Source organism: Vanessa tameamea, chromosome Z (genome assembly GCF_037043105.1).
Source record: "Vanessa tameamea isolate UH-Manoa-2023 chromosome Z, ilVanTame1 primary haplotype, whole genome shotgun sequence".
Lineage (NCBI taxonomy): Eukaryota > Metazoa > Arthropoda > Insecta > Lepidoptera > Nymphalidae > Vanessa > Vanessa tameamea.
Window position 1 is genome coordinate 130,735 of NC_087341.1, and position 15,164 is coordinate 145,898.

Here is a 15,164-nt window from a genome sequence, read left to right on the forward strand (position 1 = left end):
TTGTTGTGCTTAGATTTACAAATTATAAAAAATTGCACCTTCTTAGGGCTACAATAAAATACTATGCATACTTGTTTTTTAACTTTTCAGATGAGAAAAAGTTCTATAGAATTTCGACCATTGTCCTTTATTGTAAAACTACTAAGGTGAAAAAGTAAAGTTTCCTCTTGTCATTTAAAAAAGTATATATATTGATTAGTAAACATATACTTACTGTGTAACAAAGGTTTGCCATTGAAGAACCATTCAACTTTCATGTTAGGATCTCCTACAGGCGCTAGCTGACATTCAAATTTGGTCGATTCCATTTCAATCAAGGTAGTTTGACTTTGTATTTGTGTTACAAACCGAGGAGGTTGTTTCTTATCGATGTCAAAAAGATCGTCTTCAGTTAAGAATACTTCGGAAGTATATTTTTTAATAGTTGCCTCCATTTGAGTTAATGCTTCTGATTTCTTCATGCCTTTCGGTACTTGGTTTTGTAAAATGATGTCTGGCAGTTCTATTTAAAAAAAAGTGAATATGAATTACAATTACAAAATACCAAAATAACTGCTTGTATACTTAAATACTTACGTTTGCAAGATACAGTCGCTTTGGTAAAATCTTCTCCAAAGTCATTTACAGCACGGCATACATATTCGCCTGAATCTTCAGCATAAACATATAAAATATCAAGAGAAACAAATCCCATATCATACACCGTTCGGAATCTGTGACCTGAAGGTAAAAGTTTACCGTTTCTATACCACTCGATTCGTAGTTTAGGATCTTGTTTTGGTTCAACGCGGCATTCAAAACGCACAGATTCAGATTCTTCTATAGTGTGCGATTGAATTTGAGTAATGAATTTAGGTGGTGTATTCACTACGGGTTCTTCTTTAGGAGCGTCGCTAACGCGCCCTCTTTCCAATTCTTTGATTTTCTCGCCACTCATACCTTGTGGTAACTGAGATTCTAAGATAATGTCACGCTTAGTACTACATGTGACTTTAGCAGTTGTCGTTGCCGAACCCCACTTATTGGTAGCACGGCAAGTATATTCACCAGCATCTCTCGTATATATGTAATCAATGTCCAATGCAATAAATCCAAAATCGTTTAGCATATGTACACGAGATCCCGTCGCAAAAGGTCTACCATTATAAAACCAATCAATTCTCATAGTGGGATCACCGACAGGTTCAACCCGGCAATCGAAATGAATAGGCCCTCCTTCGTTTACATCTAGGTTATCCTTAATTTCAACAGTAAATTTAGGAGGATTTGGTTTTTCATCCTCAATTGTAATTTCCTCGCGTTTGTGAAGCGTCTCTTCTAGTTTTTGAATACTTTCAGTGCCAGATTTAAAATGAGAAGGCAACTGAGGCTCAAGGATAATACCTTGTCTACCTTTGACCTGAAGTTTACATGATACTGTTGCTTCACCGTGTCGGTTTGTTGCTTTACAAGTGTAAAGGCCAGCGTCGCGTTGATATACACCACCAATTTCTAATATTACGAAACCGAAATCATTAATTGTCTTTACTCTAGAGCCAGTTAAAAGTGGTTTGCCATTATGGAACCATTCAACTATCATGCTGGAATCATTGACAGGAATCAAACGGCATTCGAAATGAGCTGATGAATTTTCCGATAATATGAGATCAGACGGTGTCGTAGTAAACTCAGGGGGATTACCACTTTCTGTTTCTGGTGTAAGTGAGTCAACAGTACCAGTGTATCCTTCCAGGGCAGCTATCTTGTCGATTGTGCCCTCCATACCTTTTGGTAATTGGGATTCTAAAATAATGTTTCTCTTTCCTTGTACTTTCATTGTAGCTGTTGTCACTGCTTCGCCATAATTATTATATGCCCTGCATAAGTATTCACCAGAGTCTTCGGGATAAGTTGGAGATATTTCGAGTATTACAAAACCGAAATCGCAGAATGTTCTAAATCTAGACCCAGCCTTCAAAGATTTTCCATTCCAATACCATTCCACCTAAAAAAAAATAAGTTAGTGATATAATTTTGTTTAAAGACATAATTGGAAAAAAAAAGGTTTTCTTTCAGTACATACTTTAAGATTAGGGTCATCAGTCGGCGTTAAACGAGCCTCAAAGTGAGCATTCTCACCCTCTCTTAGATTCTCAATGTTTGATAAAGGAACTGTAAAAACGGGAGCTTTTCCACGTTTTTCTTCTACTTCAGTTTCCTTTCTGCGTATCATAGAATCTTCTAGTGTTTGTAATTTCTGTAAACCACCTTCCATGCCCTTAAAGAATAAAAAAGATATATTAGTAAAATTAGTGCATTATTTCAACCACACAAATATATTTCTAAATATTCAATAAATTACCCGCGGGAGTTGCGAGTCCAGAATTAAATTTTCTTTTGATGTGCATTTTAGAATGGCTTTTGTTGAATCTCGACCCAATTTGTTCGTCGCGACACACTCATATTCCCCAGAATTCTCTTCGTAACAATAAAGAATGTCTAAAATAACAATTCCAAAGTCATGGAAAGTTCTATATCTGTGCCCATGTGGTAATTTTTTACCGTTATAGAACCATTCAACCTTAAGATCGGGATCGTCCACAGGAGTTAGTCTCGCTTCGAAGTGGGCGCTTTGTCCTTCCACTAATTTTGTTACGTCTTGTATCTGTGTTATAAATTTAGGTGGTTCAGCAGAAGCGAGTGCTTGTACCTGTTGTTGCATGCCTTGCAAGCTTTCTAGCTCCCTGATCTTTGCTAGAGATTCAGGTTGTAAGCTATCGGAATAAACACCACCCTTTCCATAGCAATTTATAGTTGCTTTAGTAAAATCTTCGCCATATTTGTTATAGGCACGACAAATATATTCTCCGGTGTCATGATTCTGGGTGTACGCAATATCAAGTACTACAAAACCGAAATCAGAAATAGTTTTTATTCTTGTAGAATGACGCAATGGCTGGCCATTATGATACCATTCGATCTTCATGTCCGGGTCATCAACTGGAATTACAGTGCACTCAAAGTGTGCTGATTGGCCATCTTTAAGACCTTCGATGCTCTGTATATGTGTAGTGAACTTAGGTTTTTGTCCTTTGCTTTTGTCTACACACTCAAGTTTAACATTTATTTCGGCTTGTCCCCATTTATTTGTAGCACGACAAGAGTATACTCCAGAATCAGAAGTCTTTGTACCCAAAATTTCGAGCACCACCATTCCAAAAGCATATACTGTACGAATCCTATGACTAGCTTCAATTGATTTACCATTATAAAACCATTCGATTACCATACTTTGGTCACCGGTGGGTATTAAAGATGCTTCATAGTGAGCAATCTGACCTTCACTAATATCAGTAATATCTTGGAAGACGGTTACAAATTCAGGTGGTCTTCCTGTATCATCTTCAGGCTTCTGTCCAGGCTCTCTTCGAAGAGATTCTTCGAGATTTTGTATTTTTTCTAATCCCTCTTTACCTTTTGGATGCTGAGTTCTTTCAATAAGGTTTTCTTTACTGGTGCAATAAATTGTAGAAGAGGTAAACGCTTCTCCTTTTTTATTATAAGCTTTACATGTATAAATTCCACTGTCCCTCTCATACACGTCCGTTACATCTAATGTAACAAAACCAAAGTCGCTTGTCAATTTAAACCGAGAGCCTTGCTCTAAAACTTTGCCATTGAAATACCATTCAATCTTTAAATCAGGATCATTCTTAGGTTCAACTTGACCCTCGAGATGAAGAGCTTGTCCTTCAATTAACTGATGTTCAGCAGCCACTGGTACCACCCATTCAGGCTTAGGATATTCTGCATCTGGAACAGATGTCCTTCTTGTTTTGGATAGTCTTGCTTCTTCTGCTTGTTCAACAGCTTCTAAACCAGCTTTGCCTTGTGGATGCTGAGTGTCCAAATAAATATGTTTATCTCCAGTACACCTCAAAGAACCAGACGTTGTAGCAGATCCCTTGCTATTAGTAGCTTTACATGTGTAAATACCAGAGTCTTCTTCATAGGTATGCGTAATATCCAATGACACATAGCTAAAATCATGGGTACTCTTATATCTAGTCCCGGACGGCAAAGGTTTGTTGTTGAAGAACCATTCAATCTTTAGCGTCGGGTCTCTAGATGGTTCAACATTGCACTCAAAGTGAATATTATCACCCTCCTTGCATATGATGTTATTAAGATGAGAAATAAAAACAGGAGTCTCATAAACTGGTTCAGGTGTTTCTGGCTTAGTTGGTTTAGGTTGTTCTAGTGCTCCGATACGGTCTAAAGACTGCGGGTGTAATGATTCACCAAGCAGCCAATGACGGTCTTCAATTTTAATCGAAGCAGTGGAAACCGCTTCACCCATCAAGTTTGTAGCTTTGCATGTATATATACCTGAATCGTCAATTCTTAAAGAGTTAATAGAGAGCGTTACCAAGCCAAAGTCAAAAGTACTCTTTAATCTTGATCCAGTGGTTAATGATACTCCATTCTTAAACCACTCAATTCTTAAGTTAGGATCCGTCCGTGGTTCAACTTGGGCTTCCAAATAAACATGTTGTCCTTCAACAAGTTTATCATAGCTTTTAAGGTGAGTGGTAAATATAGGAGCTTGTTGAACACCAGTGTCAATAAACATTTCTGGTACTTTATTCATGGCTGCCTCTTTCATCTGAATTTTTTGCCATGATTCAGGTCTCAAAGCTTCATCAATAATTGTTGATTTTGTTTTTACTTTTAGAGAAGTGGAAGACACAGTGCTTCCTGCCTTATTTATTGCTTTACACATATACAATCCTGCATCTTGTGCAACAACTGAATTTATGTCCAAAGTAACAAAACCGAAATCGTGCGTAGTGCGGAATCGTGAACCTGTGAATTGAGTAACAATATCTAATTAAATTTCTCATGTTGTTTTCATTTTTATCTTAGTCTTTTTTGTTATATTTATCATATATATAAAGAAATTGATTTGTCAAACTCAAGCAGTTAAATCAAGTAGTATTTTTGAATGAAATTATAATAAATTATAGTATATTATATCCAAACACTAATATTAAACAATGTTTACTAATAACAGTATTCAATAAATACTTACCCATTTTAAGTTCAACGCCGTTAATATACCATTCAAATCGCAGGCTAGGATCGCCAACAGGGACCACTCGAGCTTCATAATGAGCGTGTTGCCCCTCCCATAGTTCAGATGGACCGGTCAAAACCTGAGTGAAGATTGGTTTTTCAAATTCTCTTTCTGGTTCATCAGCTTTTCTAGCCAGGGGTTCTTCCAATTTTTGAATTTTCTTCATTCCTTCTGGATGCTGTGTATCCATTTGAATTGATGCTTTTGCTAATAAAAATAAATATAATTATGGTTAATTAAAATTATTTTTTAGTAAATAACGACTTATTTTTGTAAATTAAAAAAAAATTAAATAAAAAATAAGTATTTACTTTTTATTTTCATGGCAGCTGTTGTAACTGCTTCACCTAATAAATTTGATGCTCTACACATATAAACACCTTCGTCTTCATCACGCACGTGAGAAATAGTCATAGAAACATATCCAAAATCATGTGTTTTGGTTATTCTAGAACTGTCTTCTATTAATTTTTCATTTCTGAACCATTCTACTTTGAGTGTTGGATCTCCAACAGGAATAAGCCTACAATCAAAGTGAGCCGTCTGACCCTCTTGTATATTATCGATGTTTTGGAGAGGCTGCGTAAAGACAGGTCTTTGCCTAGTGACGGGCTCAGGTATTTCTGGCCTTTTAAATGGTTCTGTTGATTCTAATTCTCTAATTTTCTCGAGACCTTCTGGACGTTGAGATTCCGATATAATACTACCTTTTGCGGTTACAGTCATTGAAATCGAGGAAGTGCACTGACCAAGAGCGTTAATCGCTTTTACAGAATATTCGCCAGCATCTTCTGGGACACAGTGCTGTATATCCAATGACACATAACCAAAATCAAAAGTGATATGGAACCGTGACGCAGATTGCAATGCTTTGCCGTTGTGATAGAACTCAATGCGCAAATTGGGATCGTGTATTGGCTCAACTTGGCATTCAAAGTGTGCCGTTTGACCCTCAAAAACATGGGTTGTTCCCCTGAGTTCTGTTACAAATCTTGGAGGCGAAATCTTAGGCTCTTCAACTTCTATTCTTGATTGATGACCTTGAGCCTCTAATTGTCTTATTTTCTCAAGGCCATTAGGATGTTGGGTGTCTAAGATAATATTTCGATGACCTATAAAAATAATGTACATGCAAGTAATGTGTTAAGGAAACAAATGCTGTACACTTTAAATTAGTAAGCGTAAATTTTTTAAGAATTTTACAGAAAACATTAAAAATCATGGCATAAAAACCCACTACTTGGGAAAATAAGCCGTTGAGTACTAATTCCCGGAATCTATAACAATTCCACTCGGACTTTCAGAAGATAATAATAATAATCTTTAATACTCACTTGCAACCTTCAACGTGCACGTGTTTACTGCTTCTCCGAGTTTATTAGTGGCTTTACACATGTACGTTCCAGAATCTTCAGCGTAGGAATATAATATATCAAATGCGACGTATCCAAAGTCATGTGTTGTTCTAAACCTGTGACCTGTCTTTATTTTTTTACCATTAAGGAACCATTCAATATTGAGATCAGGATCATTAATAGGCTCTACTCTACACTCGAAGTGAGCGCGGTCACCTTCTTTTAGGTTCTCTAAGCTAGTTAAAGCAGTTAAGAATACAGGCCGTTGTCCTGGTTTATCTTCTTCGACGGCTTTTGGCCTCTCGTATTGTTCGAGCTCTTTGATCTTTTTCAAGCGTTGTTCATCTAATGTGTCCAGATACAATGAAGCCATGGCTAATAAAAAACAAAAATTGATTCATTAATTCTATAAAACCATTCAAAAATTAACAAACAAATAATAAAAGCGAAATACATACCATCTACATTTACAGAACTGGTTGTTACTGCTTCACCGACAGCATTTGTCGCCTTGCACATGTAAGTTCCAGAATCTTCTGCATAAGCATACAAAACATCTAATGCCACATAACCAAAGTCATAGGTAGTCTTAAATCTATGGCCCTGTTGAATAGGTCTTCCGTTACAATACCATTCTACACGCATCGTGGGGTCATTTACAGGAGTTAAGGTAGCCTCTAGATGTATCGATTGGCCCTCGGCAACGTGTACATTTTTGAGAGGTTTTCCAAATTGAGGTTTCTCAGCAATAAATCCTTCATCTGTAACGACTCGCTTATATCTGCTGTCATCTTCAAGATATTGAATTTTTTCTAAAGCACTCTCATGTTGTGTATCTCTAATAATTGATTCTTTTGCTAAAAAAAAGTAGAAAATAAACATCATTAATAAGAACGTTATCTAGTGCTGATTCTGTTGTACACGTTTTTTAAGGCAACCGCCTGGACTAGAAGACTGCTATCTTATTAAAATCCACCCATTATATAGAGACAAGAATTAGGTTTGCCGTATTAGATTTAAGTTTAGTACATAAATTAATTATATAAGAATGGATACTTTTTATATTTTTATATAAAAGTGCATAGTATCACATATATTTAAAAAACAATAATTACAATAGTTACACTTACATTGAACATTGAGTTTGATAGATGATGTTGCTTGACCTAAGTTATTGATAACTTTACAAGTGTATTCACCAGAATCTTCTCCGTATACTGTTAGAATATCAAGGGCTGCGAAGCCAAAGTCATAAGCCGTGCGATAGCGGTGCCCACTTTGTAAAACTTTTCCATTAAAGTACCATTCGACTCGCATAGTCGGATCGGGATAAGGTTCTATTCTACACTCGTAATGCGCACTCTGCCCTTCGACTAATTTGGAAGGCCCATTTAATTGTGTAATAAATCGAGGAGCTTGGTTTACAGCAATTTCAACTTCTTCTCTGCGTTGATAGCGGGATGTATCTTCCAACTGTCGTATTTTTTGCAACGCAGTTTCATGAACCGTTTCTAATTGTAAAGATGCTTTAGCTAAAAATAACATTAATTCACATGATTTGTATTAAACAACAATATGATTAAAAATACACATATAATATAGGATTATGTAATCTATGATTAATAAGAAACAAAATTTTAAAAAATAATGTACGTATTTCATTTTATATTTTGTTTGCTTACATTGAACGAAGAGGGTAGATGATGTTACCGCTTCTCCGAGTTCATTTATTGCTCGACAAGTATAAGTACCCGAGTCTTCAGGATTCACATACTTCATGTTCAGAGCAACATAGCCAAAGTCATGCATGGTAGTGATACGATTTGCTGAAAATATTAAAAACGATTAATACACACGAACTAATCGATGTTATATCAATACAATATATTTTTGATATACTTACAAGCTTCAATAGAAACTCCATTCCTCAACCACTCAACTCTTAATTTCGGGTCACCTACTGGTATAAGTCTGGCTTCAAAGTGAACTGCTTGATTTTCGGCAACTCGAATGTCCTTCATGGGCATAGTAAAAACAGGCGCTTGGGTAACTAATTCTTCTTGCGTCGATTGTCTTTGATGTCTTGTAGAATCTTCTAGCTGTGTAAGTCTTGGTAGAGCACCTTCATGTTGGGATTCTAGATAAATTGATTTCTTCGAATGTACTATTGCAGTGCCCGATGTTACAGCTTCTCCAAGGGCGTTGATTGCTCTACAGGTATATGTACCTGAGTCTTCTGGCAAGCAAGACATAATGTCGAGTGCAACAAAACCAAAGTTATTTGTCTCCGTAAATCTAGAACCACTCTTTAGCGGCTTATTATTATGATACCATTCTACTTTCATTGTTGCATCAGAAACGGGAATGAGTCTACACTCAAAGTGGGCTCGTTGTCCTTCTTTGATTTCAACATTTTTCAATGATGTTGTAAATATGGGTGCTTGAGTAGTTATTTCATCAATAATATCAGTTCTGTGATATTTAGATCTATCTTCTAAAACTTGTATCTGTTCTAAACCTACTTCATTTTGAGTAGCTCTTATAATATCGGCCGTTTCTCGACACGTTAATTTGCAATTCACTTCATCAGTGCCAACAAGATTAACAGCTCTGCAGGTATAAATACCTGAGTCTTCGGCTATAAGGTCAATGATATCAAGGGCTACATAACCAAAATCGTGGATTGGCCTAAATCTATGGCCGATTGTAACTGGTTGACCATTTTTAAACCATTCAACTTTTAGATTTGAGTCAGTAACTGGTTCCAGCTTACACTCAAAGTGAACATGGTTACCTTCTTTAACACTGTCAATTGACTTCGGCTTTGTTATAAATCGAGGCTTGATACTTATAGATTCATCTACAACATCTGTTTTTTTATAACGAGTAGTATCTTCTAAATATTGAATTTTTTCTAAGCCAGAAGGATGCTGTGATTCGAAAATTAAGTCTTTCTTGGCCATGACTCGTAAGGCGCAAGATGTAACAGCTTCTCCTAATTGATTTGTTGCTTGACATGTATATACACCGGAGTCTTCTGGATATACGCTTAAAAGATCTAAGGCGACATAGTCAAATTCGTAAGCTGGTCTGAACCTATGACCTGTTTTAATTGGTCTGCCATTGCAGAACCATTCTACTTTCATAGTAGGATCCCCGACTGGTTGCAGTCTACATTCTAAGTGCACATTGGTACCTTCTACGGTTTCAATATTATGTAACGCCCTTGAAAATTGAGGCGCTTGCATGACAGTTATATCTTCTTGCACGTGTTTGCTACGACGACTAGCATCTTCTAGCATTTGAATTTGTTCTACAGCTTGCTCATTTTGAGTATCAGTTAAAATATCTGATCTTTCAATAATCCTCACCATTGCTGATGTGTGCGCTGACCCCAAATGGTTAACTGCTCTAACAGTGTATTCACCTGAATCAACCGAAGTAGCATGAATAATATCCAGTGCTACAAAGCCAAAATCGTAGTAAGTCCTAAATCGAGATCCTACTGTTACTGCTCTTCCATTATGGAACCATTCAACTCTCATTGTTGGATCACCCATAGGTTCCAATCGACACTCGAGGTGAATATTTTTACCTTCGGACACGGGTTGAGGATCTGATAAAGGTTGTACGAAAACAGGCTTTGATTTCGAGATTTCTTCAATATGATACATCGGTTCAACAAATTTTGATTCTTCTATTTGTCGTGTTTTTTCGTACAAGCCACGATGTATGCTTGAGGTATCAATACTTGAGCGGGCTAAAAAATAAAAAAAACACAGAATAGTATTATATTATATAGTTAATAAAAACTGTTAATAAAAATAAAAACATTCTAAGCATATTTATTATAACTTACTTTCAACTAACATAGAAGCACTGAGTTGCGCCTCTCCAGCAGCGTTACGTGCTACCACGGTATAAACGCCAGCGTCTTCCGCCCGGACACTAGTTATGTCTAAAGCCACATAACCGAAATTGTGATAGGTTTGAATTCGATTAGCCGATTTAATTTGCTTTCCATTGAAATACCATTCGACAGTCATTGTTAAATCGCTTTGTGGCTCTACTCTTGCCTCAAAATGGGCGCTTTGTCCTTCTACAATTTTGTTTGTACCCTTCAAAGGGCCAAGGAATCTAGGTTTTTGAGTAATTCTAACATCTTCTTCCGTTCGTCTCGAATACTTACTAGAATCTTCTAAGTACTGAATTTTTTCTAGTCCTCCGGGATGCTGTGATTCAGCTATAATATCTTTTCTTGTAACTATAGTGAGATTGGCACTTGTAGTAGCTTGACCAAGTGCATTATAGGCTCGACATGTATAGTGACCGGCATCATGAATAGTTACAGATTTTATGGTTAAAGCTACATATCCGAAATTGAAGAACGTAGTAATTCGTGAACTAGCTTCTACTGGACGTCCATCTTTTAACCATTCCACTCTAAGTGTGGAGTCTCCAATTGGTTCAAGGCGAGCTTCAAAATGCGCAAAGCCCCCTTCTTTTATATTAATTTGATCTTTGATTGGTGTTTTAAATTCTGGTCTCTGTGTACTCTCAGGTATTTCCTGATAGTACTTTTGATGCTGTTGTTGTTGATAAGCTTCTAACTGCTCAGTCTTCTCTATATATCTACGTTGTTCAGGTATACCGAGATCTGTCGTAACTGTACTCCTAGCAGCTACTCTTATCGAAGCGGTACTGATAGCTTCGCCTAACCTATTAACAGCTCTCACTGTATACGAACCTGCATCTTCAGCCCGTAGGTGCATGATGTTAAGGGAGACGTAGCCGAAGTTGAAGATTGCTGTGATTCGCGAGCTGGCTGTAATAGATTTGCCATCTTTGTACCATTCCACCCTCATAGTAGGATCGCTAACTGGAGTAAGTTGCGCTTCAAAATGCGCATTCCGGCCTTCTTGTAGTTCGCCAAGATCTTGTAATGGTCTTATGAATTGTGGTCTTTGCGATGTTTGTTCTTCTATAGACTCCTGATGTTGATATTTGGAATAGTCTTCTAGTTGCTGAATATATTGCAAACTTTCTGGATGTTGACTTGTTCTTTCAATCGTCGCTCTGGGAGTCACTTGTAAAATCGCTTTGGTTTCTGCAATGCCAGTAGCACTTACTGCTCTGCACGTATATTCACCACTATCTTGAATATTAAGACTGAGCATGTCTAAAGAAATATACCCGAAACGGAATACTGAGGTAAATCTTGAACCTAAAATAAAATATGTAAATCATAAAAAAGAACTACTTATACAAACGATACATATTTTTTTCAATATAAATTATATTAAAGGAACGTAGATGTTACAGAAAATAACCGCGAAGAAACTTAGTACTATCGATTTCCCAAAATTACATAAATATTAGTTTATCAGTTGCAATTAAATTTGACAGTAGCAAGAAAATGAAAGAATCTCAACTGCAGTTTGTAATTTAGGAAAACCTAGAAAAGGAATTTGAATATATCGTATTAAAATCTGCCACAAGCGTTTTTCATCTAACTTATACTGTAAATATATTGGACGAAACTGTAAGTATATCTACTGTATGAGTCTCGTAGCCCTAGATCACAAATAACCCGGATATCTGCAATGTTGCCCCAAAGCAATTACTATAAAAATATACAATACTATTCTAGCAGTCTACATGTTATATACTATACACGCATTTTGTTTTTATTTTTGTACAATAATGCTACTTACTGGCTTCAATGCTTTGTCCATTTTTCAACCACTCAATTCTCATCGTTGGGTCGCCGACCGGTTCTATCCTCGTTTCAAAATGAATTTTACCACCTTCCATTTGTGTTACACTTTTTAGTGGTACTATGAACTGTGGTGGAGGATAGACGCGGTCTTCTTCACCCGGAGGAACGTATGGTCGTGCTCTTTCCACGTGCCTTAAATATATAATTTCTGGTCCAGGTGCGGGCCTAAAACATTTATAATTAAAATTAAATTTCAAGAAATTAACAATAATTGAAATTCAAAATAATAGTAAATTATTATACTTACTCTGGCTCAATTATTTTCGTGGGTCGCGGTAAGTGCAGACGCTTTTGCTCAGGCGGAGGCTCTTTTGGTACTTCCACATAAAGCCTCGCCCGAGTGGCTGTGGAGCCTGCGACATTTTGTGCAGTGCACTGATACCATGCCGCATCCGACGCCTTGGCTCTAGGTATATCCAATGTCGAGGCTCCACCTTCGGTATTTATTCGTAGCTCTGGATTGGGTATAATCGGAACGCCGTCCTTCTGCCATGTGATTCGCGGTGTAGGTGTGCCGACTGCTCGCGCTTTCAGTATAACAGGTTCTCCTTCTCGCACGTTTAAAGTACTGAAACGTTCAACAAATTTCGGAGCAACTACTTGTTCTTTTTCTATTACGTTCAAACGGCACTGAAAAGATGTTTCTCCGCTTTTGTTTCGTGCTACACAAGTAACTACACCGCTATCACTAAGGTCAACATTCGTAATCATAAGCGCATGGTTACCAGATTCGTTTACTAAAATTTTATGATTATAATCGTCTCGAATTTGTCTCTCGTTAATGAACCACGTGACTTCTGGATAAGGTCTGCCCGTAACGCGGCAATCGAATCGCGTCATTTTTCCTTCTGTTACATCACGGTCTTGGCAGACTTTTACAAATTGCGGAGCAAGGGCCTTTTCATTTACTTCTATTCTTTCAGTCTCTACTTGTTGAGTATCAATTACGTACTGCGATTTTTGGTCTTGTACGTATGTTTCTTGAGGTGATTCTACGGCAAGGTACCCAGAAGTAACAATACATCCGTTGGGATTTTCAGCTAAAAGAGTGTAGTGACCAGAATCAGACTTTTGTGTATTTCTTATTCTAAGGATCGTTTGATTATTAGTATTTATAATGTTATGTTTGTTTGAGTTAACTATCCTCTGGCCATTTTTAAACCAGGTTACACGTGGTCGAGGATTACCCGACAATTGTACTTGAAACTGTGCATCGGCACCTTCCTGTAACTTAGAATTTCTAGGTTTCTGAAATATTTTAGGTGGCGACACTGGTCCCAAAGACTTATCAACTTCTGTGTTTATATGAATGTCAGTTTCACCAATAAATCTCTTGGTAATAGTTTCTCTAAATGAAACCTCTCTCAATAGCCTATATTCAAAAGTGTCCACTTTAAAATCTTCAGTCGATGAAATATCGGAACCATTTGTATACGCGAACCTTTGAGATTGCCGGGACTGTTCGGTTGAATATTCTTGTGTTCCATAAGATTTGTGCTCAACACTTTCACTAACATGCTTGTAGCTTTGCTGCTGTGAAGCTTGATGGGTGGGCACTGGAACACCTTCGGGTTGGATATAAACTGAACAAATTGCTTCACCATATTGGTTTCGGGCAGTACAAGTATATTCTCCTTCGTCACCAGGTCCTATTTGTTTGATGAGTAGAGATACATCGCCAGTTTGCTCATTGTAACTCATGCTGTATTTATTGCATTCTACCAATGGTGCCTTTTTTCTGGTCCATGAAACAACAGGTGTTGGGTTTCCTCGAAGTTTTCCTTCAAATTTAGCGTTGCCACCTTGCGCAAATCTTGCATTTTTAAATATCTGCTCGAAAATAGGTGGAGACAAGTCTCCATGTCTCCCTGAAGTGATCGGTATGCGTTCGCCACCAGCGCTTTCAACTGTAACAATTAAAAAAGCCAATGTTGCTTATATAAATATATATAAAATGTTTCAAAATATTTAAAATGAAATGAAAAAAATCGTAAGCTTAAAAACTAAAATGATTCGAAAACATGACTTGTCTCATACTTAGACGTGATATAAAATATTCGCTTTAATTGATTACAAACTTTTACAAGAATATCTACATAATCTGGAAATAATCTCATATATAATATATGCCGCACTCCGTTATAAAACCTACAATTCTCGGATACGAGTGAGTCAGCGGTGACGAGGCGATCGAGCTCTTTTCGCCCATCTATTTTCGTACACAACACTCGGATCTTATTACGAACTCCATTTCAGTAGACAAGTACACGAATTACGAACATAAAAATCAAAAAAAAATACTATCATTATTGATTTGACAGGAGCCAAAAACAAATTTACATATATTTAAATTGCAGTAAAATAAATCTCATTACAATATAAGATATATTATATTATACATATATTCTGATATACACACCATATGTAATAGTGCATTTACGCGTGTTTTTACGACCGGTCGTCGGTCGGCCCGATGCGTACTTACAAAACGAGCAACCGGTTGCGCGGTCGTAGCTCGGCAATTCCCGATAAACGTTTATTTTTCATTTAATATATGTTTTGACAAATGTGTTTAAAAATTCATTACTCGCTTATTAATATTTTAAAAAAAAACGTGTTTAATTTTGTAAAGACGAATGTGATATTAAAAAGATTAATTATTTTTAAATCACCTAGGAAGCAGATTAAAATAAAATATGTTATTTGTAGGTTACCAAAAAAAAAGAATACGCAATCTTTATCCGGACGTTTTCTATACGAGCCGGCTCTTAAGTTTAATCACTTTAATAAGTCAATGTAAAGATAATTTAGAATTCATTATTTAAACAAATATGTAGTCATGAACACAGTTTGTGCCAAGAAGCCTATTTAACAAGCCCGGTGTTATAGGAACGTTATTGATAAACCTCGATAT

At 36.7% G+C, this 15,164-nt stretch overlaps 1 protein-coding gene across 1 annotated transcript in view; it reads right to left on the reverse strand.

Annotated features, from left to right (window-relative positions):
• The window catches only part of Sls (sallimus), a 30,007-nt gene that overhangs the window by 5,561 nt on the left and 9,282 nt on the right, over positions 1-15,164 (reverse strand). The window contains exons 2-15 of the mRNA XM_026644736.2: positions 12,498-14,157; positions 12,186-12,415; positions 10,331-11,695; positions 8,375-10,231; positions 8,154-8,297; positions 7,602-8,003; positions 6,930-7,328; positions 6,451-6,846; positions 5,428-6,228; positions 5,072-5,323; positions 2,342-4,845; positions 2,063-2,257; positions 577-1,984; positions 215-502 (exon numbers count right to left, since the gene is read on the reverse strand). Of these exons, the coding sequence (XP_026500521.2) occupies positions 215-502; positions 577-1,984; positions 2,063-2,257; positions 2,342-4,845; positions 5,072-5,323; positions 5,428-6,228; positions 6,451-6,846; positions 6,930-7,328; positions 7,602-8,003; positions 8,154-8,297; positions 8,375-10,231; positions 10,331-11,695; positions 12,186-12,415; positions 12,498-14,157 (11,901 nt within the window). The remainder of the gene's footprint in view (positions 1-214; positions 503-576; positions 1,985-2,062; positions 2,258-2,341; positions 4,846-5,071; positions 5,324-5,427; positions 6,229-6,450; positions 6,847-6,929; positions 7,329-7,601; positions 8,004-8,153; positions 8,298-8,374; positions 10,232-10,330; positions 11,696-12,185; positions 12,416-12,497; positions 14,158-15,164) is intronic.